This window comes from Rhineura floridana, chromosome 7 (genome assembly GCF_030035675.1).
Source record: "Rhineura floridana isolate rRhiFlo1 chromosome 7, rRhiFlo1.hap2, whole genome shotgun sequence".
NCBI classification, from domain to species: domain Eukaryota; kingdom Metazoa; phylum Chordata; class Lepidosauria; order Squamata; family Rhineuridae; genus Rhineura; species Rhineura floridana.
Window position 1 is genome coordinate 146,384,385 of NC_084486.1, and position 26,959 is coordinate 146,411,343.

A 26,959-nucleotide genomic window follows, 5' to 3' on the forward strand; every position below is an offset into this window, starting at 1 on the left:
TTTCTTGGATTTTGGCAGAACTATTTTGCCTATTCTGATCTTTTGTCAGAGGGGCTGATCTAGACTGACATGTCATGTGAAGGAATAAAACTGTTCCACCATTTTATACTCTGTTCTTTGTTACAAAATGCCTGCGGTGGGTGGTGACCCAGCTGCGACCCTATATGGACAGGTATAGCTTAGCTTCTGTTGTTTATGCCCTGGTAACCTCTTAAGTTAGCTTACTGCAATGTATTGTACATGGGGCTGCCTTTGAAGATGGTTTGGAAACTGCTGTTAAGGCAGACTTCAGTGGTCAGTGGCCAGATCATTAACTGGGACCAGGAGATCTGAGTATATAACACCAATTCTGGCCTGATGATGTTGGCTGCCGATTAGTTTCCAGGCTTCAGTTCAAAGTGCTGATTTTGACTTATAACACTATGTGGCTCAGGTCCTCCAATACCTAAGGAACTGCCTCCCCTGTGAACCTACTTGGAATCCGTGTTCCTCATCTGAGACCCTTCTTTGTGTGCCCTCTCTCAATGAGGTGAGGAGGGTGGCAATACATTAACAGGCCTTTTCAGTGATGACTCTCCAACTGTGGAATGTTGTCCCTAGCGTTGTCATTATCAATTTTAGGCACCAGGTGAAGATACTCCTCTTTACTTGGTTCTTAATTGGAATCACATGATGGACCTGCTTGTTTTGGTATTCATCTTTTAATAGCAATGTGGGGTAGGATTTTATTTTTTTTTACAATATTTCAGGATGAGTACTCTTAGTAAATATCGTTGTTTGTATTCCTTTTGATGTTTGCTTTAAATTCTTGTATGTGTATTTAAGGGGGAAAGAGAAGCTTAACAGGTTTTGAGGAACAGAAACTGAAACAGCACCCTACTAGCCTTTGGACTGTGTAAGATTCTAAGGAGTGTCTGGGAACTGGAAGGGGGAATGGAAATTTTGGGTGATACCCAGTTGTGCCAATCTGTTAGCTGAATGGGCTTATGCAGTTTTAGTTTCCCTTCTTTTGCCCCTGCATACCCACAAGATTTCCTCTGAAGGATAGGAGACCCTCTGGAGCAGATGGGGGGGTGCAAGGAAGAAGAGGAAAAAAGGGGAATCCACTCATGCAGTGTTTGATATTGTCCTTTGTGTATAATTAAAGTTGGTAGATAAAGTTGACTGAAGAGTAGAAGTCTGGAAGAGCTGAGAGAGTTTACTGAAATGCTATAAAAGGGGTAGAACTTGAATGTTAGCGCATGGTAGCAGAAAGAAGCCAAGAGAAGGCTACAAATGGATCCAGAAGCTGCTCTGAGGAATGCAGAATAAAAAGTACTGGCTTGGTTAGGGAAACAGCCTAGTCTAGGTTTAGCTAGATGCATTTCCCCCTGTTTTTATCTCTTATTTTTACTTTGCGCTTATGGATAACTGTTCAAATTGTTTCTAAAATGTATATATATCATGGCCCCCAAGGAGAACCTTTGGCAAGGTTGGGAGTATGAAGGATCCTGTCTTTCCTTCTCTAAGCAGTGCCAGGCAGCCTCTTGGAGGGGATTTCTGTTTTTTGTTGGGCCCTGCATGCCATGCCCCTCCTGTGTCCTCGCAGTCTTGCCTTCAGATCACCTTGATGACAAAAGCAGTTCCACAGCTTGATAAGTAGACATGAGAAATGTTGAATAGTGTAGCCTTTTGCATTCATGTTTTTTAAAGAACAAAAAGCAATCAAACCCCAAACTTGTCTGTGGCCCTTGCTGAAAAACATAACTATTAAATTGTCATTTGAAGAAATGAAAGGCCTTGACAGAAAGATTAAAGGTATGTTGCAACAAAGTTGTTGAAGCAAACACTTGCTACTCTTCCCTTTAGGCTAAATATTTTAGAAGATGCTTATTGCAGCTAAGCCTTTTAACATCTTGGCAAGGAAGCCCACAAATTGCACAGTGAGAAGAGAGATTCTACAAGGAACAAATTATGCAAATATGCTGAATTAAGTAACGATACCTGTATTCCTATTTTGTGTTGCTGATTGTAGGGAAGCATGTTGCTGAAGGTCTGGCAGCAATTTTTGGGGAGAAAGAGAAGAGATGTGACTGCTGCTTCCAGTTTTAGAAAGACAAATGCTGGTGGGGCCCAAGAAATCCAGGATGCCTGATCCTTGCAGAGCAGAAAGCTGAAAAAGTGAAATGTTTATGATGGCAGAATCCTATAAGCTTTGGTTATTACTAAGACAAATATTTAAACTATGTTAATGTTATAGGGCTTTGCATGAGAATGTGACACGCTTTTACAGCCTCCTTCAACGTGGTACCCTCCGGATGTTCTGGACTACAAATCCTACTGGGAGGAAAGGCAGGATATAAATCAAATAAATAAATAAATAAAACTCCCATCAGCCCAAGCCAGCATGGCCAATTTTTAGGGAATGATGTCAAAACACCTGGAGGGCACCAGATTTGGGGGTGGGGGCTGCTTGAACATGTTGCTTGCTGTCTCTTTACTTATAGAGTATCCAGGCACTACTGGTGTCATGATAAGCTGCCTTATGTGACTCCATCTCCTGATCTGCCAAGAAGAGCATCCCTACATAACACTAAACATTCTTGCATGTTGTTGTGCTTCAAGCAGGCGCTTTGCTGCTGTTTGCATTATTCTTAACTGCAGAGACAATTGGTGAGCCAGAAACCTAATTCTGAGACTGGAAAAATGCATATAAGTTGGTTTCTAATCCCATTTGGGGAAGCCCCTGGTAACTGTGTGTTAACGAGGAGGAGTACAATGGACTGGATTCCACGCTCTGGCTGATAAAACCTAAATATTCAGAAAAGATTGAAATTATGAAAGCAACGAAAACTTAAGAGAGAATCAAACCTACTTATTAGATGCAGAGCTTGCAACTATATAAAGAACAGATACATGTGTCAGGGCTGGGGATGCATACAGACGAGGACAAGGTTGTGAGAATCATAGAATCATAGAATAGTAGAGTTGGAAGGGGCCTATAAGGCCATCAAGTCCAACCCCCTGCTCAATGCAGGAATCCAGATCAAAGCATTCCCCACAGATGGCTGTCCAGCTGCCTCTTGAATGCCTCCAGTGTCAGAGAGCCCACTACCTCTCCAGGTAATGGGCTCCATAACCCCCGTGTTAAAGTAGGTATTGTTCATTTAGCAGGAGCTTGTAAAGTTCTTTTGAGCTGCATTTCATTCCAAAAACTGAGTAGAGCGCTTGGATTATAAAGCTAAGTAATTCAGGCAGGAAATGCAAGTCACTCTTGTGTGCAGCCAAAGCTATGCCCTTAGAGTATAGTAAGTTAATTGTAGATAGAATGTAATAATTAATGCGTAATTCAAACTTGTCAGCCACTATTCATATGGGTACTAAAGCTCTAGCTGTAGTATTTGCTACCCAGCTATAATGCAGAACCTCTGTAAGATACATTTTAAAAACGTCTTACAAATCCTACTTTGTGGGTTCCACCACCATCCAGGGATTATACATTGCCAGGTTCACACATAGTACTAAACCATGGATGGAGTATTGCAGGGGTCAGCTGCAGTGAGCCTTGGCCCTGTGTACTTCCTCAGACATGGCTGTGAGGAAGAGCTCAGATACTTCTGATTCCCTTTCCACTTAACTACAGTTTAGTGTTAAACCCTAATCTTAATTATGGTTTGTTGAAACAAGAGAATTGCTTAAACTGTGGTTTGAAGTTGATTTGTTTTAACAAACTAGAAGTTAATAACAGTTTATTGGGTTGTCCATATCAAGCTGTGGTTAATCTAAAAGGAAAGTGACAGCTCCCAAACGTTTCCTCTGTGTCTTTGGGGAAGTGGGGGGAAGCGTATGAGTTCAAGGTACTGTTTCTGAACTAGCCTGAGAAACAGATATTTTTACAATGTACATACATTGTGGAATAAAGCTATAGCAGTATCTTTATATTCTCAAGTGCCAATATGGCATTGGGGGTTACCTGCCTTCACTGCAACACCTGTTGCTGTTCCTCAGTACTACTGACTTATATAAGGAGTTATGACTGGCTTTTTTGTGAAATAACTGATTTCAGTTTGAGTTAAAATATAGCACAGTGGGGAGGAGAGCCTGGCTGGGAGTCGAGAGGCTGTGAGTTCAAATCCCCGCTTGTGTCTCCTGGGTGTCAAGGGCCAGCTAAAGATCATCCCCACAGTGAGTGGCTCAGGGGTTATGTGCCCTGCCACCTGTGCAGCCGTGGGCAAGCTGCAGAGTTCCAAGGAGCCCAGTTGCCCCCCCCGCTGGCAGTTGCAGACAAGGAAGGGGCTGGCTTGTGCAGCTGTGGAAAGCTGAGCAGTCCCTAGCCAGCTGGGGAGGACTTGCCTCAGGGAGGCAATGGTAAACCCCCTCTGAATACTGCTTACCATGAAATCCCTATTCATAGGGTCACCATAAGTCAGGATCGACTTGAAGGCAGTCCATTTCCATTTTCATTAGTCAGGGGGAAATGGAGTGTAACCACTGATATGACAACTATGGCTGCTATAGTGTGGTCATAGATGCCAGATTATTTTCTCTTCTTCCCCCCCCCCCCCCGCTGAGTGACTTATATTTACTTTCAGATAGGTTGGATAGCCCCCTCTAGGATGCACACCTCAATGTGGTGAGGGGGGTTTGAGAGTGTCAAAGAAGCTGAGAGCAATGCCGTCAGGAGCCTAGACCAAGAGGCTAGACTTCTAGCAGGGGAACCCAAGGCGGAATTGTCAAAGGTGAGAGACACCAGATACAGATGCATCCAGACTCCGAGGAAGACAATGGTAAACCACCTCTAAATACCTCTTACTATGGATACCCTATGAATAGACTATCCAAAATGCAACACAAGATAGTGCTGGAAGATGAGACCCCCAGGTCAGATGGCACTCAGCGGGCTACTGGGGAAAAACAATGGACAAGTACGAGTAGCTCTGTGACTAATGCCGCAGCTGGGTCAAAGCCGCAAGGAAGCACAGGGGCTGATGTGCACAGATGCAAAAGGAGATCAGAGTTGTATGACATACACAATAGGAACATGGAATGTGAGATTCCATAAAGGAAGCCACAGACCTGAACTTACAAGATCTGAACAGGGTGGTTTATAACATGCTATTGGAGGTCGTCGATTCATAGGATCGCCATAAGTCAAAATTGACTTGGAGGCACATAACCACCACATCATTTATCTACCACTACCTTGCCAGGCCTAGCTGTTTTGTTTGTTTGAGTGGTGGCTTCCTGTGGCGTGAAGAACAAAGGTGCAGTATTCATACCTGCATTAAGAGACTATGGTTTTCTGAAGTAATGAGAAGTGGGTTTGTGGTAGTGTGGCACCTGTACACAGTGCCATCATGGCCTTGAAATGTTTTAAGAACTGAAATCCAGCACTTCCAGGTACAAAAAATGCTTCTTGATATTCCCTCAGGCACTCTATCAGTTGCTTTGAGATATGATGGGGGTGGGGGGCATTATTATTTATTTTAGTTATTCAGATATTTGTATGTCGCCTATAGTGTGAGAATCTCAAAGTGATGCAGAACAATATAACAAAATATATAAATGCAATACAAACCTGGCCTAGGAGGGGGAGAACTGAAACCAGCTGTGATCAGTTTTGAAACACCCATCTCGTAGACTTATGTAAAGAGGGCTGCAGAGACCCCTGCTTCTGGGAGATGGTGACCTGTCTGCCTGCTGTCCATTGTTGAGGGCTTCAGGAATGGGGGAGAGGCTATTGAATCGATCTGCCTGTCCATCTCCTGCAGACTTGTGAACTTCTCTTGGCTGGTCTCTGAGGGGGAGAACTGAAACACCAATTAGAAACACTTGCCCCATAGATTTACTTAAAGAGGGCTGCTGTTGCAACTTGCCCTCTGAGTAGTAGTTTAATTTTTGAGTTTTGAAAACTCTTTCTTGCTGTGTGTCTATCCATTCTGTTCCCCTTCTCTGTCTTGGGTTGCTTTGCTTCACCTGCTTTTTCCTTCCTGTCTTTTCTCTCCCCCTCCCCCCGCTCTGTTTGCTATTTGTTTTAGAAAGTATGGAGGTTACAGTATTTGGCCTTATGGACAGCTGGGCATTGGACTTCATTGCTCTGGATGAGAGCCTGAATAGTTGGAAGGTTGAAGAGCTAAAGTTGCTCACAGCCGTTCAGAGTGAGACTTTTAGCACAGAGTTGCCTCCCACCTCGGGTGTGAGGTGGGGAGGGAGTGAATGCATCACTGATTTATTTTTACTTCAGTTCTAAGGCTGTTGTTATCTGGTTAGCTGTCTTTGTTGTACAAAATGTTTGGTTGGGATTTTGTGAGTGTAACTGATTTAATAGTAAGTTATTTTTAAAAATGTTATTTGTTAATACTTTGTACCATAGAATCGTAGAGTTGGAAGGGGCCTATAAGGCCATTGAGTCCAACCCCCTACTCAATGCAGGAATCCAAATCAAGCATACCCGACCAGTGGCTGTCCAGCTGTCCCTTGACGGCCTCCAGTGCTGGAGAGCGCATCACCTCCCTAGGAAATTGGTTCCATTATCATACTGCTCTAACAGTTAAGAGGTTTTTCCTGATGTTCAGTTGAAATCTAGCTTCCTGTAAGATGAGCCCATTATTCTGTGTCCTGTACTCTGGGATGATCGAGAAGAGATCCTGGCCCTCCTCTGTGTGTCAAACTTTCAAGGACTTGAGGAGTGCTATCCTATCTCCTCTCAGTCTTCTCTTCTCAAAGCTAAACATGCACAGTTTTTTCAGTCTCTCCTCGCAGGGCTTTGTTTCCAGTCCCCTGATCATCCTTGTTGCCCTCCTCTGAACCTGTTCCAGTTTGTCTGCATCCTTGTTAAAGTGTGGTGTCCAGAACTGGACATAGGACTCAAGATGAGGCCTAAGCAGTGCCAAATAGAGGGGAACTAGTACTTCATGTGATTTGGAAACCATACTTCTGTAAACTGTACAGTTCTGGTCGCCGCATCTCAAAAAGGATATCACAGAGTTGGAAAAGGTTCAGAAGAGGGCAACCAGAATGATCAAGGGGATGGAGCAATTTCCTTATGAGGAAAGGTTGCAGCATTTGGGGCTTTTTAGTTTAGAGAAAAGGCGGGTCAGAGGAGACATGACAGAAGTGTACAAAATTATGCATGGCATTGAGAAAGTGGATAGAGAAAAGTTTTGCTCCCTCTCTCATAATACTAGAACTCATGGACATTCAAAGAAGCTGAATGTTGGAAGATTCAGGACAGACAAAAGGAAGTACTTCTTTACTCAGCGCATAGTTAAACTGTGGAATTTGCTCCCACAAGATGCAGTAATGGCCACCAGCTTGGATGGCTTTAAAAGAAGATTAGACAAATTCATGGAGGACAGGGCTATCAGTGGCTACTAGCCACCCTAGTCAGGGGCAGCATGCTTCTGAAAACCAGTTGCTGGAAGCCTCAGGAGGGGAGAGTGTTCTTGTACTCAGGTCCTGCTTGCGGGCTTCCCCCAGGCACCTGGTTGGCCACTGTGAGAACAGGATGCTGGTCTAGATGGGCCACTGGCCTGATCCAGCAGGCTCTTCTTATGTTCTTATAAATGCAGCCTAAAATAGCATTTGCCTTTTTTCAGCCACATCTTACTGTTGGCTCATATTCAGCTTGTGATCAACAACAATCCCAAGATCCTTGTTGCATGTAGTATTGCTAAGCCAAGTATCCCACATCATATAACTGCATTTGGTTTTTTCCCCACTAGGTGTAGAAATTTGCACTTATCCCTGTTAAATTTTGTTTTGTTGTTTTCAGCCCAATACTCCAGCCTATCAAGATCCCTTTGAATTCTGTTTCTGTCTTCCACAGTATTAGCCATCCCTCCCAATTTTGTATCATCTGCAAATGTGATAAGCGTTCCCTGCACCTCCTCAACCAAGTCATTAATAAAATGTTGAAGAGCATTGGGCCCAGGACTGAGCCCTGCGGTACCCCACCCATTATCTCCCCCAGTTGGAGAAGGAAGCATTGATAAGCACTCTTTGAGTACAATTCTGTATACAGTGGTGGATCCATCTGATAGTTCCATCCAGCCCACGTTTACTGGCTTGCTAATCAGAATATCATGGAGCACTTTGTCAAAAGTTTTGCTGAAGTCAAGATATATTATGTCCACAGCATTCTCACAGCCTACCAGGGAGCCGATCAAAAAATGAAAAGTTTAGTCTGGTAGGATTTGTTCTTGACAAATCCATGTTGGCCTCTAGTAATCACTGCATTTTTTTCAAGGTGCTTACAGGTTGATGGCTTTATAATCTGCTCCAGAATTTTTCCAGGGATCAGTGTCAGGCTGACTGGTCTATAGTTCCCAGATTCCTCCTTTTTGCCCTTTTTGAAGATACAGAGAAAACATTAGCCCTCCTCCAGTCGTCTGGCACTTCACCCATCCCTCATGATTTTGCAAAGATAAGAGACAGTGATTCTGATATTTGATTTTTATTTTATATATATATCGTTTTGAGATTTATTTATTTTTTGTCTTGTCTTTTTTTTTAGTTATGTTTGGTGTATTGTTTTGGTTTCTTTTGTATTACAGTTGACCTCTACTTTGTATATTGTTTTGAGATTCCTTTATACTGTATCTCATTTTTATACTTTTATATTGTATATTGATTTGAGTTTTTTTGTTTTGATATTCCTTTGTATGGTGCTGGTCCTGTACTTTGTATAATGTTCTGAATTTGATTTGGGTAGTGTTGTTATATTTGGTTTCTATTTTTTGTACATTGCTTTTGTTGAAAGTGGGGCAAGAGCAACTCCTGTTTGGGTTCTTTTGTGTGTATTCCAGAAGGTAGATAGAGTTGGGGTCCTCCAGCTGGCTAGGCTTGCCTCCCTTTGCCTGTGCTCTTCTCTACTTAACTTCCTTCCTTTGTAAACTGATATGCTCAGGGAAGCTGACCTGCCCCTCCTTTCTTTGTCTTCATCTTCGACTGTCCAAGGGGAGAGGAGACATCTTTGTCTCTCTTCTCTCTCATGAGCCATGAGGGCAATACCCAAGTCTGGGCATTGCACCTCCAACTTAGCTAGAACTAAGTTTGCCTTTCCTATCTACTATACATCTCTATAAATCAAAGAGCTTTTCTTGTTTTACTAAGTCTTAAGTCTTAGTGATCTAAATACAGGGTAAAGGTAAATACACACACTGGCACACACGCAGCTCAGACCGCTGTGTACCTGTGCATATTTCTATAACAGCTTTGAGATTCTTTGAATGTAATGCGATTAAGAAATTTTCTAAATGAGTAAATACAAGTTAAAATAAACACTCTATGGACAATAAGAATATCTTTAAAATCCCATAATTGCTGGTGGCAGTGGCCAGCAAAAAACAAGATTGATTAAAAAAAAAAAGTTTCCAGCATATGCTGCAATTATTTAATTGTTGCATTTATACCCCACCTTTCCTCCAAGGAGCTCAAGGTGGCATATGTGTTTCTCCCTCTCCTGACTTGATCCTCACAACAGCCCTGTGAGGTAGATTAGGCTGAGAGATAGTGATTGGCCCAAGGTTACACTGACTGAGCATCATGCCCCGGTGAAGGTTTGAACTCTTGTCTCCCAGGTCTTAGTCCAACACTCTTAACAAATCTGCCATACTGGCTTATTTTATTTATTTATTTATTTATTTATTAGATTTCTATCCTGTCCTCCCAGTAGGAGCCCAGGGTGGCAAACAAAAGCACTAAAAACCCTCTAAAACATAAAAACAGACGTTAAAATATATTACAACAAAACATCCTTAAAAGTATATTAAAACAAAACATCTTTTCTTTAAAAAAACTTTAAAAAGCATATTAAAAAGCAGTTCCAGCACAGACTGGAATAAGGCCTCTACTTAAAAGGCTTGAACTAGAACATTTTATCAGTCTTATTTCTAGGGGCTGGCCATTGCATAGAGTGGGTGCCACACACAGAAGGCCTGATGAGCCTACAAGAAATGGCTAATTGCCATTTTGTTTGTCTGCAAAAACCCAGAGTGGAAAAGAGCTACAGCCAAGACTGTATGGTATGTGCATATGGCCAGACTGGATCCCACATGTACACTAGATCAGGCAATATCTGTGTGGACTTAGCTACTTTGTAACTTAAAACACACACACATAAGAATAGATTGCTGGATCAGGCCATTGGCCCATCTAGTCCAGCTCCTGTTCTTGTAGCTGCCAAACAGTTGTTCATGGGAAACCTGCAAGCAGGACCTGAGTGCAAAGAGCACTGGCCCCTCCTGCAGTTTCCAGCAACTGGTACTTGGAAGCATACTGCCTCCACCTACGGAAGCTGAGCATAGCCATTATGGCTAGCAGCCACTGATAGCCTTTTCCTCCATGAATTTGGCTAATCCTCTTTTAAAGCCATCCAAGTTGGTGGCCATCACTGCCTTTTGTGGTAGCAAATTCCATAGTTTAACTATGCGCGGTGTGACAAAGCATTTTCTTTTGTCTGCCCTGAATCTTCCAACATTTAGCCTCATTGGATGCCCACAAGTTCTAGTGTCATGAGAGAGGAAAGCTTTTCTCTATCAACTTGCTACATGCCATGCTTAATTTTATACATATTTTTTCTATCATGTCATCTCTAACTTGCCTTTTCCTCTAAAATAAAAAGCCCCAAATGCTATAGTCTTTCCTCCTAGAGCAGTTGCTCCATCCCTTTGATCATTTTGGTTGCCCTTTTCTGAATCTTTTCCAGCAGTACAATATTCTTTTTGAGGTGAAGCTTCCTAGAAATCCTTGTAAACCAGTTAGACATGTTTGCAGGCTTCTCTCATCTCCTTCCGGCATTTAAGTGAAATATTCAAAGTCATTTTCTTCTCTGGAAGTGATAACTGTTTAGGTGAGCTAAGGTTAACAGCCTGCATCTCTGTTTTTCTCTAAAGCTGACCTATATGTAAATAGTAGCTGGCTGGCTGGCTGCTTGTAATCTTGAGGGCACTGCCTCCTAGTATGGTTTCAGAAAATGAAGTTACCCATATAAAGGCTTGGTGATTTTCAAATCACATGTAATAGCTGCGTGTGTGGGATTACAGAGGATGATAGGATTTTCAATTACTGTGTCTTGTAGGAATTTTGAGGCAAACTGGAGAATGTTCTTGAAAAGTTAATTGCGGCTTGAGTAATTCACTTGAGACGATGCTATTGCAAGTCACATTTTTGTTTCAACCAAACTAGAAGAGGAAGATGCAAGTAGACAGGGGCCATGAAGATTTCAAGTACTTCCCAACACTTCAGATACTTTGAATGGGCAAAATTATTCTTCTGATCAAAGGAATTACATGTTCCGACACTTCCACTCTCCTCGACTCAAGTTGTATTCTATACCACATGGGCCGTAATAGGTACTAGGCAAATGCTGTGTCAAACATTACCAGTTGTATAATTATACATTACAGATCAGTTTATACTCTGCTGGATTCTCCTGTCTGTTAAAAAAAAAAAAGGCATTGTCATCTTGTAAGTGGGTAACAAAGAAAAATCTGAAGCACACCTTCAAAGTAATTTATAAAAAAGATCTGCACTGGATAGGCTTGCTCTAGGGAGCTTCAAGAGGCACTTTAGTCTTGTGGTGACCCTGTGAGGATAAGTAGTGACTTGCCCAATCCAAGCCGGTGAGCGTCAAGAAAGGGTGGGCCTCCTGCATGCTAACCCAACCTTCCTTCCTCTGTCATGGGTATGTTCTCTGCAGATTCACCTGCTGAAAAGGTGGGCTTTAATAGGAAACAGATAACAGGTGTTAGCTGGTTAGTATTAGGAATGGCTTTGTAACTAGGGTTCTATAACAGCTGCATCTCTTGCTTTATTTCCATTAAAGGCATCCTTGCTTGCTAGGCCTAACTTGACCACCATAGTATAGGGTCACACTGCTCATGGTTTATGATTGTGTACCCAGAAAGGATACAATCCTTCCTTGGGCCTTTAAAAGAGTTGGTAGTTTATGCAACAGTGTCTCCCTTCCCCCCCTTTCCTCTCCCTCCCATTACTTCACATTGTTTTTGAAGAATAAATACCTTTTCCCCCAGGTTACATACTAAGTAAGAAGGGATTGTCATTTCTTTAAGAGATATAACTGCTAGGACCTTTGTAGGATACAATTGATAAAATTGTGGGAACTTTTGGTTTTGCAGCAAATGTTTCTGCTCTAAGCAGCAATCAGAATTTCTATTGTTGGGGTTTTTCCCCTATATATTTGATGAAAAAAGCAAAATATTTTTGTTTCCTTGAACTCTGTGTCTGGTGGGGGTTGGGGGAAGAGATTGCATGGCAGCACAAATTAATGAAATAGGTTACCCGTCACAGAATATCCTCTTCAAATTATCTGTAGCAAGCAAGCAAGAAATTCATTTTTGAAAAGGGTGCTGGATGAAACCACATTAACTTGCACCTTTATTTAACTAATTGGTGCCCCATCTGTTTCATCTAGGGTTTGAATCTGAAATTATTAATTTGGCTTGTTAACAGGATTTGGCTGCCAAGTGCAATGTGACTGAGTCCATTTCAGTATGAGCAGCAGCTTAAAATGGGATAAGATCTGCCTTCTGTAGTGCTTTTCCCTGTTGTACTGGCCATCTAGAACTGCTATTGGCGGGGAATGGCTGCTCGCCTTTATCCAAATTCTCCTATCAAGGCTGGCCTTCAGTGGGCAAACAGACTTCCCCATGAACTGTTGACTCATGTCCTCTCTCCGGGTATTTGGGTCTTTCCTGACACAAATGTTGTTTTAGGAAGCCCTGAGAACACTTGACAAGACAGCCTGACCTCATGTGGGTTTTTTTTGAGGCTGTTGCTAATTGGTCAGCTGCTCATGAATATTTGTAGTAGTTATTTTTATCTTAAACATTTTTATACTGTCGCTTTGCTACTTGACCTTCTAGAGTGACTTGCAACCAATAATATCAATTAATTCTAACATTCCCCAAACCCTCAAATCTAATTTAAAATCTAATTTAATCTAATTTAAAATCTAATTTAAAAAGAAAGCAGCAGCCAAGAACAGTAGTCAAGAGAATCGAAAAATGCTCAGACAATTTACGACAGGTGTGACTTGTGCAAAATATGATGGAATCGGTGCCAAGTGCACATCTTTGGGGATGGCATTCCATATGAATGTCAAGATTGTTTTCCTTGACTTGTGAATATTATCCTGGGTAGATGTAGTGGGTGTTGCCAATAAGAAGCAACATTGCCTTTTAACACTTTCTGAATTATCAAAATAATAGTTTGTGTGTTTTGATCTCCTCTCACCCCACCTTGAAAGCTGAGATTCAATAAATTCTGCATATGCCTCTAGATTAGGTGATGGAGGGATATCTTGTAGATTTCTGTTTGCCCAGCAATATGGTGTGCTAATGTTCATGTGCCATGGCTCAGATCCATAGGAAAAATATCAGTAGAGCTAACTGAATTGTGTTGCTTCAGAGACTAGAACCCAAATGCTAACTACTGGTGGCCTTTAGAGCATTTCTCATGGAGGGTATAATGCAATCTGCCAGCCACCAGGTATCCAGGCAGAGGAACGGGATCAACAACGATCTGATGCCATTCCCTCCAGCAAAGGGCATGTTTGTGGTTTTCCTATTATAGAGGGGAACCCACCCACCCCTGTTAGGGAGCCCACTGCTTGCTAGTGCCTATTGTCCAAGTACTAGCGACACAAGAAGTTGACTCACACAGAATCAGACTACTGGCCCATCTAGCTCAGCATTGCTACTAACACTGATTGACAGTGCCTGTCCATGGCTTCTGGAAGGAATCTTTTCCACTCTACTTGGAGGTGCCAGGGGTTGAACTGGAACGTTTTGCATGCAAAGTGTGTGCTCTACCTTTGTGTTATGATCCTTAAGATATGAAATGGCCTGGGGCAGAAATAATGCTTTTAAGTCAAGTTAATTTACATACTTTTTTTTCCTGTCAAGCAGGTGGAATGCCAAGATGCACTGGAAACAGCTGCTCGGGCAGAAGGTCTTTCGTTAGATGTTTCAACAAGTTCTCACTTGGGAGTGTTGGATGAGGGCCATTACAGAGGGAAATATCACCACGGCTTGAACTTGATGAAACCCATCCGGACTACATCGAAGTAAGACTTTGTGTACTGAACAACAGACATAGCTGTCCTGAAAATGGGAGAAGTGATAGAGGCATGCTTGTTGGAAGAATTGAACTTTTTATTTCAAAAACTCTTCCCACTCATTCAGCAAAGGTTGCTAAGAGAAAGTGGCATCCAGCATCTTGACTAACTAAATATTTTATTTTACTTCTGGAAACTTAGTGTTTCTGTTTGCTCCTCATTTGGTTATAATTTCTTTCCTCCTCTGCTTACAGACATCCACATCCAATTGACAATGCTGGACTTTTCTCCTATTTGACATTCTCTTGGCTCACTCCTCTGGCACGAACAGCCTATAAGAAAGGAGAACTGTTGACAGAAGATGTGTGGTCCTTGTCAACTCATGAGTCTTCAGAGGTTAATTGCAGAAGGTATTATTTATTTATTTATTTATTTATTTAATTACATTTCTAGACCGCCCTATAGCAGAAAGCTCTCAGGGCGGTGTACAACAAATAAAATCACAATTAAAATATGAGCAAGTGTGGAAAAAAATATATAAAGGTATGGCTTTGATATGTGGTCTCTTGCCTCCTTTGGCATAGCCTACTGTAAAATGTTATGTCTGGTGATGATGGAGGGTCTTTCTGATTTTCTCTGTGTGGAAGTTGCTCCAACCTTTTTTCCCCTCTTGCTTTTTCTTCTCCTTCAGAAATGAGCTGAATACCTTTATTATTTGTAGCCTTGTTAAAGACTCTTCCACTGGCTCCCCTTCCCCTACCTACCTTTTAAAAATCTTAAAAATAGATATTGTCCTGTTTTGTTCATGCCATTTGATGTTGATGATAGTGGCAGAGGGATTCTTTATGTCTGTGTTTTGTGGTGTTCCAGGTTAGAAAGATTGTGGCAGCAAGAACTGCGTGAATGTGGGCCAGATGATGCCTCTCTCCGAAGGATCGTATGGGTCTTCTGTCGCACCAGGCTCATCATTTCCATAGTGTGCTTGATGGTGACACAACTTGCTGGCTTCAGTGGACCAGTAAGTACTATCCATCCTTTGTCTAATACCCAAGACTGAGCTCCATCCCATGGCCAGCGCTAATGTATTCCAAGTTCTTGCAGAGGATCTTCTAAACTTTTTGGTTAGTTAGAAATATACATTGTGCTTTGAAGAAGAAGAAATAGGCCTTTCCAGAATGCTGTGGAAATCTTAAAAGTTTTCAAACTGTTCGGTGTGTGTGTGTGGTGGTTTTTACTGTTTGTACCAGATGGATGGATATGGGTGGGTGATGGATTTCTCTGAGTAAAAAGCAGTTACCTATGAGCAAAGAAGTCTTGTAGGTCACGTGCTTTGGGTGCTCTCTGCAAGAAATGGAATGGAGTGCTGGCCCTAGGTCACTTTTTAAGACCTGTAGGAAACAGGGCTCAGAGGATTCTGTAGTGCTAGTGTTGTTCGATTCCTTTGAAGGTTACCCTTCTGTGGCATGATTGGAAGACTGTTGCTGCTCCTTTTACTTGGTAATGAAGATGCAGCATGTAGGGCTTGACATTCACAGCATTTTCTTGTCGCCTGTTTGTTGCACGTGCTGTGCAAGATTTACTCTTTGACGTCTTGACTAAATCTATTCTCTACAAATTTCCCTTGAGGAGTAGGAGCAGTGTTACTGCTTGTAGTTCACATTTCAGTGTGCTGTTAAGCGGGATGGTTCAGTGCTTGGGTAAGTACAGCTGAGGTTAATGTTCAAAACAGTCTTGTCTTTTGTTTCTCCCTTGTTAAAAATTCCCAAATCCCAACCATTTTCTTGAACCTTGAAAGTTTTTTTGCGTGCCTTGTCAAGAAGGGAGTAAGTAGTTTTTCTTGAAATTTTGTTTTGTTAATAGCTGGTGGTGGAACGTTAAACATTTGCAAGAGGCTTTATTGGATATGCTTTTAATTGCCAATAAGAATGAGGTTTTAACAGAACCAGCTTCCCCCAAGAAGAGCTTCTGTCATTGTTTCACTACAGGGCCCTGTGGATGCTTTTACCTCTAGCATAGAGTTGGCAGCAGAGTTGTCCCTAATGTCTTTGGACTACATGATTCCAATCTATCAGGTCCAAACTACAAAGCAGGAAGGAACTGACTAGAATGCACTGTATGCTGGATTTTGGTGGATGCAACAACCTGTGCACACCTCCATTGTTCAGTAATCTGTGTTCTCTGAACAAGGAACTCTCTTAATTGTCTCTATCATCTAGAACAACAGAGGAATCCTTCCCCCAATTCTCCTTAGTACTGTGAAACCTAATTGCTGTTTCTGCTGAAATATCAGTTTTAATATATATATATATATATATATATATATATATATATATATATATATATATATATCCAAGCACGTCCTTTCATGTGAGAATGGGGCCTGAAAACAGAGCACTCAGTTTGCCCTTTTGTCTTGATAAGTAAAGATGAACCATTTTTGCAAACTGTTGTCCTGAGCCATAAACATGGAATGCTAATGGGAAGCTGCACAATGGGGTTCTTAAAATTCCTTGTGGAAATAATTGTTAAATTTGTTGCTGTTCATAAGCTCCTTGTATATCCAAAAGTGCATAGTTGACACTCTTTTTTAAAAATAGCCCTTCATCCAGTTGAAACAACTTACATTTTTCTAATAGCCTGTAGGATTCAGAATAAGATGCACCATTGAAAAATGCTCTGTTACGGTTGCTGTTAAGCATTTTATGTTCAGGTTTGGAGCAAAGAATTCTTCCTCAATCCTGCCAAAGGTCTTAAATCTGGGTTTGGATGACGTTGTTCATCCAACATAATAGCTCAGAAGTAGCTTTTCCTGTTTGGAAGAACAGTAAAAGTTCCTATTGCAGTGAAGTGCAATTTGAATTCTCATTTAGTTTTTGAAAAGGGGTATTGTGGGGTGTGGGAAGGGTGGCTGGACGGGAGCCATTTGAGGTAAACTTCCCAGTCTTCCAGGTCCACTCCAGTCACAGCTTGCTTTGTGCTGTAAAAGCTGGATGTGGTTTGGGGGAATTCTTCTCTGTAGTGGAACCAATGACAGAAGCTGTTCTTTAGAATTTCCAGGATGGCTGTATTCTGCGATCAGAATGAGACAGTCAAGCTGGGCAGAATCCCAACGTCAAGATGAAAGGTAAGGTGACATTTATTCGTGGGAATGCTTAAGTCAGCTAGGCAGCTAAGGGCAGCTACTGCCATGATAGTTTTCAGAAGTAATTTCCCATACCTCTGCTAGTTTTGGTAGCTATAATTTTTATAAAAAATTATATAATAGTGTTCTCTTCATTGCTTTAACCAAAAACGATGTTATAAAGATTGAAAATGTTGTCGTTTTCCTCATCATTTTTCTAAAACAACTTTCTTCAAATCCTAAAAAGAAAATAAATGTAAGCAACATCTCTTACTCTTCACTGGAGTTGCTATTTCTGTGTGCAAAACAAAAAGTTACACCCTAAATTATTAGGGAAGAAGAGGATTCCTGCTGGTGTTGCACACATTCCTCTGGAGACTCTTCCTCCTGTACTACACTTGTTGATGTGTTGGGGCTTTGGCTCATGGGTTCTTGGCTCTTCTACTGACTCAGTTGCCTTGGTTGGATTGAATGCTAAAAAAGAAGTCAGAGATCTTCTTGCTAAGTAATAGCAAACAAGCTATGTAGCCTGTTATGTCATGAACAAAAGGGATGTAAAGCAAGGCCAATGGAGGAGAAGCTGGCATGCATAACCTTGAAATGTGAGCTGTTGCACATTGATCCGGGATTTGTGTAAGGTTTTCTTTTTGTGTTTTTAATGGTCGCTTTGGGAACGTGATGGACACCTGGCTCTTAACACGTGCATGTGGAAACTCATGGGAGAAATGCTATACAGCTCAGTTCTCAATGGTGGCATTCAGAATTGACCACCTCAGGACTTACATACTTGTTCTGCCTACATTTTTTAATCTGTCATTTGAAGCTGGGCTTTAGCAGTTACTACCTTTGCTTGAAGCACTGTGCTTTTTGTTTTCCATCCATTCTTGTGTTGCACAGAACTCTGATTTGCAAAGCCTATTTTAGTCAAGAGGACTTCCCATGGACTCGGAAAACCTTCCCAAACCACAATTCGTTGGTTTCAGATTTTTGTGGTGGGCAAAGATACTTCAACTCTGATTAAAGAACCCTAAGCACCAGCATCTGTAGGCATCATTGTTGGAGAAAGCCCAGCTGGAAAGCCTTCCGATAACAAAGCTCTGTTAAACCAAACACGAAAGCCTATCTAGCCTTGGAAGTCTTCCTGACTAGCCATACAAGTTTTGCTCTTCCTCGGACTCTGTGAACAAAATACTGATTCTGCTTTTTCCTGTATTGTTTAACTTCTCTGTGTATGTGAAGTTTAACTTGATTTTTGTGTTGGAAGCCAGACTGTATGTTGGATTTGGGCCTTGTATAACTTTTTCCTTGTGCGTGCAGATCTGTATGTTTTCCACAGTACCTTTCTTTTTTTGTACAGTGTTTGTGCGATGTCACCCATTTTAACATGGTGGTACTTGAAAAAAAAAATAAAGTTACTGCTTCCATTTATTAGTACTTAATATTGCTGATAATGTGAGTTGTGTACTGCACTGTACCTTTTAGTCAGCACACGTGAGGGTGGGGGGACTTGTGCTTTGGGCTGTTTTTCTCTCTCTGCAGGTGGTGTTTGAAATGTGATTGCTGAGGTAAAATTGTTTTTGTCTTTCAAGGGGGGAGGCCAGGGAGGTGAGGGTAAAGGGTTGCATTTTTTTAAAAAAAATTGGTAGTATCGCCTTTTTATTTTATTGCTTGTCCTTTTCTTTACTATTAAACTGCTGATGTTTATTTTCAGGAATGTTTTGCAAAATGTCCTTCTCACACTCTTCCCCAGTTCAACTGTAGGTACATTTGTTCCTTTTTATCAAATAAGCACGTTTGAAACAAAGAAATAAAAAGGTCTTAATGTCATGTAAAGGCATATATCTTTTTTTAATGTGCTCAATTTTTGCATAAGTACAGATTATTATTATAAAGCATATGATGATGGATTGCTTTCAGCTAATGGGCAGATTTATGTTAAGTTAGACGGCATCAAGGAGCAAGAGTTTTGCATAAGAGATTGGAGCGTTCCAAATTATTCCCACCTGCTTGCTGAATTTTGATTTACCGCTTGAGTTCGGCAGGGGATTATATAATAGCTGCGGTTCTTGCTTTTCCAAATAGTTCCTCTCAATGATGCACATTGCTTAATTGAAAATGAAGTAGCTCCTTACTTCTAACTTAACATAAAACAATGAAATGGTTCCTCTGGCATGTTGAGGTGTTCATGCAAGTTTGCATTTCTTCCTGTAGGCATTTGTGGTGAAACACCTCCTTGAATATACGCAGCAAACAGAGCCCAACCTGCAATACAGCCTCTTGTTAGTTTTTGGCCTCTTAATGACAGAGATAGTGCGTTCCTGGTCCTTGGCTTTAACCTGGGCTTTAAATTACCGCACTGGGGTCAGACTGCGTGGAGCTATCCTTACCATGGCTTTTAAGAAAATACTCAAGCTGAAAAATATCAAGGAAAAGTCTTTGGGAGAGGTAGGATGAAGTGCGTCCTTCTACCATTCATGCACAAGCACCTCAGGAAAAGGGGAGTGGGTGGGGTGAGGACCTACACATACTCTGAGTAATCTTCAGTTTGAGTCGAGCAGATAGTACTGCCTTCATTTAGCAACTTTATTCAGAGGATCCCCCGTGTATTCCCCTGCAGGCTCAGCCTATCCAAGAGCCTTCTAATAACAGGTGCTGTTTGGTTTTCTGGAATAAGTCCTGGTGAAGGTAAAGCTGGCAGGGTGGGCAGAGCAAAAAGCCTGCTGTGCTTATCTGGAAGTGTCTTTGCTCTTCAGCTCATCTGAATGGCCTGGGATCAGACCCCCTGACTGGCCACCTTCACCCACATGAATCGCCCCAAGCCCTGTATCCAGCTGCAGAGGCCCAGCTTCTGGCTGTACAACTGCGGGTGCAGGACCTTTTCTGTGGCGGAGCTCCGTTGTGGAATTCCCTTCCTGGGGAGCTTCAACAGCGTCCTTCTTTCCTCATCTTTTTATTTAAACAGTAATTTGCACCTTTTTTTCTGGCTGTCTCGTTCCACTGCTAACAAAAATGACGAAAAGTCCCACTCTCCTTAACAGAATACAGTTACTTAAAAACAAAACACCCCCAAAACCCAGAACTAAGGTAAAATACTCAATTATGAGTTTACAAACATGAAAATAATTGTTATTATTCCATAAGGTAAAATATACAGTACAAACAAATATTAAGAAATGTATTTGTTTGTTGCATATATTTTATCAGATTAAATATTAAAAAAATAGTTTTCATGTTTGTTCCACTGCTGCCTTCTAGTGTTCAGTTTTATTGACTGATTTTTTTTAATTATTGTACACTACTTTGAATGCACATGTGCAGAAAAACTAACTACATAATATGAAATATAACTATAAATGAAATAATGTATAGCTATAAATGATATGAAATAATCTTCTGATGATGATTCATATTTTAGCCCTGATCATCTTTCATTTGCATTTTATGTGTGTTTCAGCTCATCAATATATGTTCTAATGATGGACAGAGAATGTTTGAGGCTGCGGCGGTGGGTAGCTTGTTGGCTGGAGGTCCTATTGTTGCTATCCTTGGCATGGTTTATAATGTCATTATCCTAGGACCAACAGGCTTTTTGGGATCAGCAATCTTCATCCTCTTCTACCCAGCCATGGTGAGTAGGTGGCTGTCTGTATATAAACTGAAAGTGAAGACTTCCCGTTTCATGGAAGAGTGAGAGGTGTGATGATGAAGGCTTAAGCAGGATGCAGTTCAGAGTTGGGGAATCTTTGTGAGTCCAAGGGCCGCATTCCCTTTGCGGCAACCTTGCGGGGGCCCTATATGCCAGTGGGGGGTGGGTCCAGAGGTAAAAGTGGGTGGAGTAACCAGTGCTGATTTTACCTGTGTACAGTAGGCTAATCCTTGCACACCCCAACTGTCCTCCATCCAGACAAGAAACATCAGAATTCAAGAGCCCATTCCAGCCAGGCAAGAAATACCTGAGGAGGATGTGGCTGGGAATTGGGGATGGTCTGGTTAGAGTCCCAAGGGACAGATAGGGAGCCACATTTGGCTCCCGGGCCTGAGATCCCCCATCCCTCATTTAGTGCCTTAACAAACTGGACACGTTTGTCTCTGCAGTTCAGGGATACAGCACAATCTCAAAATTCAATCAGCATAGGGATATGACATTATTTTATTAATTGAATGATTGATTGGTTGATTAATTGATTAATTGATTGATTGTAATTAATTAATATCCCGCCCTTCCTCCCAGCAGGAGCCCAGGACATTGTGCCTCTTTTCTTTATGCTGCCCTGATGTTGGTTTCTTCAGCTTTTGTTTCTCTGCTCTCATATTGCTAGAATAATTTTGCTGAGTCAGCCTACAAAAATTGCTGGCAATTGTAAAAACTTAAAGGGATGACTGAAGGTGATTTTACTAGACTGTGAAGGTGTATGAGAGTATTAAGAGGCTTGGTTCACATGTCACACTAAGCCAAGCCATGGCTTAGCACGAACGTGCATGCTGCAAGAGAGGAGATTGCAGCTGCTTCGCTCCTCCCATTGTTTTGCTGCCGCCCTGTGCTAAACTATGGTTTGGCTTCACATGTTCTGAGGCCAGCCTCATTGTGTAGCTTTCTTGGACAAACTACAACCTGTAAACCTTAGGACAACCTCGCTAGCAGTTCATGGTTACTCTGGAGAACAGTAATCCACAAACTCTCATCTAGGGAAATGTCTGTAAAATCCATATAGTCTAAAAAGATAGAAAAGTATACTTTTAAAAAAACACCCTATGTAATAAATGTAGTAAAAAAACCTACAGCTCATAATCATAAAGTATCCATTACATAAAGCTTAAATGCTCAATATTTAAACAATTGTTAACACCTACTATAAGGCACGAAGTACAAAAATATAAAACAAAAACCCTTTACTCAAAAAGCCTAGTTGTCTGAAAATTATTATTTAGCAAGTTTCTGCTCTAAGCAAGAGCAGTGAAGTGAGATTTGTTTGTGGCAGCCTTCATAAGTTTCTGTAATGTTCTTTGTCACCTTTCCTGTGCTTTGATATTTTAGATAGCTTCCCTCCATTCCCCTCCCTTTTCTATTTGGGGAGGGAACCCGTATAGATGAGAAAATATCATTATACCAGGCAAAGCCACTTTTATCCCACTCATTCAGCCACGTTGCACAATCCTTGTAAACCTTTATTCATCTATGAAGTGTGGTGCCAAGAGTTGTCTGGTGTGCCCTGCTCTTTTGTTTCATGGTGCCTCTTTTTTGTTTCAGATGTTTGCATCTCGCTTCACTGCTTATTTCAGAAGGAAATGTGTAACTGCAACTGATGAGCGTGTCCAGAAAATGAATGAAGTTCTTAACTACATTAAGTTCATTAAAATGTATGCCTGGGTCAAAGCCTTCTCTCAAAATGTTCAAAGTGAGTGCCAGTTTGCTTCCTGTTTGCCTGCTGTAGGTTCCTTCCTGTCAGTCTCACCTCCAAAATATCTGGCAGTAAAGAGAGGATAGTAGATCAGTCAGTACTCTGCTTCTGCTGTTACCTGGACATGTGGAAATGTGTTTCCTGCTGTTGTACTTGTGTGACTGTAAGGTAAAAGGCAATGCAAATTCATTGCCTGCAAATGCTAGTCTTAAGTGACCCACTCCAGTGTTGGTCATTTTTGAATGCGAAACATGAGCATATTCTTTATCCGTGGTGATGATGGTGGTGGTGGTGGTGGTGGTAGTAGTAGTAGTAGTAATAGTAATATATTTATTAATTATTAGATTTGTTCTTTGCTTGTTGCCCAAAGGTATCCAAGTGACTTAAAAAAAATGTACTGCCTTCAAGTCGGTTCCGACTTATGGTGACCGTATGAATAGGGTTTTCATGAGGCTGAGAGGCAGTGACTAGCCTAAGGTCACCCAGTGAGCTTCATGGCTATGTGGGGATTCAAACCCTGGTCTCCCAGGTCGTAGTCCAACACCTTAACCACTACACCACACTGGCTCTCTCTCCAAGTGACTTACAGCTCTGTTAAAAGCACAAATAAACACATTATACCATAAAAACAAAACAAGAACAATCACTCCCCTAACAGTCACAGGAAGCTTTGGTAGCACACTAATAACAAATGGTATCAGTCTGTCAAAAGCCTGGAGGAAAATGATAAGCCTTTACCTGGTGCTGAAAAGAAGTCAGCACATTGATTGAATAGATGGGGAGCCTCTCTCAGAGGGGGAGACCTGGAGAAGGGCCTAAGATGAAGATCTAAGGTTCCGGGTAGATTCATGTTGGGAGGGGCATTCCGGAAGATAATGGGGTCCTGAACTGTAAAGAGCTTTAAACGTGAAAACCAGCCCTTGGAACTGGGCTCAGAAGTGTACATCATTTTATTCATCTATAAGTTCAGTTCCTGAGCACATAGTTATGACTTTATTATTCACAGCATCACAAACTTAGAGAGATTTATGCATATGCTGCATCTTCTGCTTCTTGTCTCATGTGTGTGGTGGTTATGCTCTCTATTCCCAGAAATCAGAGAGGAAGAACGTAAAATCTTGGAACGTGCTGGATACTTCCAGAGTATCACAGTAGGAGTGGCTCCTATAGTTGTAGTTATTGCCAGTGTGGTGACCTTCTCTGTCCATATGATCCTTGGCTATGACCTCACAGCTGCTCAGGTAATGTTAACTTCAGACATGGAAATGGGCAAACTGGGAGTGAATCATCCTCTACCCATTTCTGAAATAGTTTGTGATGCATCTTCCATAATTGTCCTTTTTCCATGGAAAAGAAGGGTGTGTATGTGTGTGAAGCTTTCCTCCAGCTTGATGGCTGAAAGCCTAAAAATCAGTGGGTCAGCAAATAAAATCAGTAATATCAACTTCAGGATCAAACCTCAGCTCCTCCCAAAAGTAAGGTCAAAGAGTTGTCTCTTCACCTGTCAACAGTGTTGGTGCATGATGCACTTCAAAGGGGAGGTCATTCCACAGGCACAGGGTCACCACAGAGAAGGCCCTCTTACACACTCCTATGTCACGCCACCACCACCCCTGGCCTCATTAGGTGCTGAAGCTTCTTCTGCTGACCTTAATGCATGGGCAGGTTGATATGGGATGAGGCGTTCATTCAAATATAGCACTAAAAAGGATTCCTTTCATTTGTGTTTCAGGCTTTTACAGTGGTTACAGTGTTTAACTCAATGACCTTTGCTCTGAAAGTCACACCTTTTTCTGTGAAGTCTCTATCTGAAGCATCTGTGGCAGCTGACAGATTTAAAGTGAGTAATCATCTGACTACGTTTTATTGGCATGGATTGGGACTTTTAACATGTGAATTCTTGAAGCATTCACATGTTAAATCTCTTGCTACTTTCTGAGCTACTTTCATCCCAAGGGGTGTGTGATCTAGGCAATATGGACTTAACTTGAAATTTAGAAGGTTGGCCATTTGACTATTATGTACTAACTCTTACCTTCAATCAAGTATGCTTCTGAATTCCAAGTAAAAGTGTGTATAGGACTGCAATCTTTTTAAGCAGAAACCTGCAAAGCACAGAAACTGGGCAACATGTGATACATGTGTATGCCATACGTATAAATTCCGGATTAAAGTGCATAAGTGACCAAAATAGTTTATGGTAGCAGATTGCTTAGAGTAGTGGCCTTCAAACTTCAGAAGAATCATATCAGTATCTGCTTTGAAACCCCTGTGAGTTGCAGAAGATTCTGGGGCATATTTTAAGATGTTTGGTCCATTGTGGTAGAGAGCTGGCCGGGCTGCTAGACCTCATCATTGTCCTGTGCATGCTGAGAGTGTATCTTGGAACAACCATTGCACACATTGCTGCTTAGATAGATCCTTTCCCTTTTTCTCTGGGCTTCTGGGAGTTTGTGGTTCATCTCTTGCAGTCCCTGCCCCAAAAGATGCCTAGCTGTTTTCCCCTGTCCATATTTATCCAAGACCATAAATGGCTCTTGCATCTTCAAGCCACTATCACTTGAATGTTCAGAAATTCCACAAGCAAGCTAGTGATTTAGGCCATTTGAATCACTTTAATTTTATTACTTGTAAGAGCAGCAAAATCATTACAAAAAGATTGTAAAAGAGAAAATTGGGGGGGAATTGGATGGGGAAGTAAGAACAATCACAAGAGGCTATGATGATCCCCAAGGAAGTAAAAGAGGCCTGTAACTTGCCACTTGGGATAGCATTCCAGTGCAATCCCCAAAATTATTTCTGTTTTGGGAATTGGTATCTGAAGGAGGGAGCATCTTTGTTGGAACTAGTGGGTTAACTAACTGGAAACTCTTCACTGTTTATTTATTTTTTCTGTGTAAACTGACAGATGTTGCAGAACCTTCTAAGAATGTTTGAGTAGATGGATGTGGTGGAAAACAAGATAAAGAGGCTCTGTGCCATCCTGAATCTCTCTGATAACTTGTTAAATTCTTAGGCGACTGAATTTTGTGCAGGGAATCTAGCTTTTTCTTAACCAGCATTCAGAAACGTTTCCATCCTTAAGTCTTGTGGTATTTTTCTAATGAGCAAATCTTTCCTCTGCTTCCTCCTCTTGCTCTGTTACATCCTCCAAACCTTGAAATGCCAGATGTATAAGGGGAAAACAGTATTGAACATAGCCATATCTGTGTCCAGAGTATGGTGACTCTGCAGAAGACTCTCTGTCTGAGAACCACCACATCCATGGATAGCCAGGCCCCTTTTGTGGACTTGGAGTTAGTTTTCACTAATGAGCTACCTTTTGCTCTTCAGCTTCCTTCCACTGTGTAGCCTGATGTGTGTTGCTGCGTGAGTGTGCCATAGGCTTGTCCCCCTCCCCAATCTTGACCAGGTGTCTCATCTTTGCACCTCTCTCACAACTCCTATCAGAGTTTGTTTCTAATGGAAGAGGTTCATATGGTAAAGAAAAAACCAGCCAATCCTCACACCGCCATAGAGGTGAAAAATGCCACCTTGGCGTGGGAATCCTCCCATGCCAGTGTCCAGGGCTCACCAAAGATGACCCCTAAAATGAAAAAAGACAAGAAAGAGAAGATGAAGCTACAGCAGCACGAGGGACAGCAGGCAATGCTAGCAGAGCAGAAGGGCCACCTCTTAGTGGACAGTGATGACCCCCCAAGCCCCGAGGAGGAGAACAAATACGTTCATCTGGCGAATGTCCGGCTGCAGAGGGTTCTTTACAATGTTGACCTGGAGATCGAGAAGGTGAGGAGTAAAAAAGTGTCTCTCCTTTACAACAGCCGAACATGCCATTGTTGCACAGCAAACATATTTTCGGCACGTTGATGCAATGAAATGTTTGTTTTTTTTATTGCATTTGTATACTGCCCCATAGCTGAAGCTCTCTGGGCGGTTTACAACAATTAAATACTTTTAAACTCTTGAACATGCACTGGGCAGATGCTACAAAGCTATGAGCCACTATAGCTGCTCAGGAAAGATGTATCCAAGGGCTCCTGTGTGACTTTGTTGGTTAGTGCAAGTGATGTTGAGCACTCCCAAATGTTGTGTATGAGAACAGAAAGGTTAAAGTAGCTCTTCTTCAATATGATGAATATATGTGGCTGCAATCCTGTGCATGCTTACTTGGGAGTAATCCCCAAATTAATGTGCACAAAATTGTGCTGTTACTCATCTGGAGTTGAGTGCCATTTTTCTTTTCTAGAAGCTGATACTTTGCAGGTTAAATCCAGAAGACGTTCATAACTTCCTGCCAAAGGGGCTGGGAGGGCGGTCATCATTGGTAGTTCAAATGTATTTCTTTTCCCGCACCCTCAATAGTATAATCTGATATCAGGG

General features: G+C 41.7%; 1 protein-coding gene across 4 annotated transcripts in view; it reads left to right on the forward strand.

Moving 5' to 3' along the window:
- The window catches only part of ABCC5 (ATP binding cassette subfamily C member 5), a 67,621-nt gene that overhangs the window by 15,535 nt on the left and 25,127 nt on the right, over positions 1–26,959 (forward strand). Inside the window, exons 3-11 of one of the 4 annotated variants that reach the window (XM_061637493.1) lie at positions 13,908–14,068; positions 14,314–14,469; positions 14,930–15,077; positions 19,392–19,625; positions 20,635–20,808; positions 22,429–22,576; positions 23,672–23,820; positions 24,312–24,419; positions 26,030–26,365. In XM_061637493.1, coding sequence (XP_061493477.1) covers positions 13,908–14,068; positions 14,314–14,469; positions 14,930–15,077; positions 19,392–19,625; positions 20,635–20,808; positions 22,429–22,576; positions 23,672–23,820; positions 24,312–24,419; positions 26,030–26,365 — 1,614 coding nt within the window. Of the gene's footprint in view, positions 1–13,907; positions 14,069–14,313; positions 14,470–14,929; positions 15,078–17,107; positions 18,609–19,391; positions 19,626–20,634; positions 20,809–22,428; positions 22,577–23,671; positions 23,821–24,311; positions 24,420–26,029; positions 26,366–26,959 lie in introns of those variants that run through there. The other 3 variants (XM_061637494.1, XM_061637497.1, XM_061637496.1) reach the window with 3 other exon arrangements.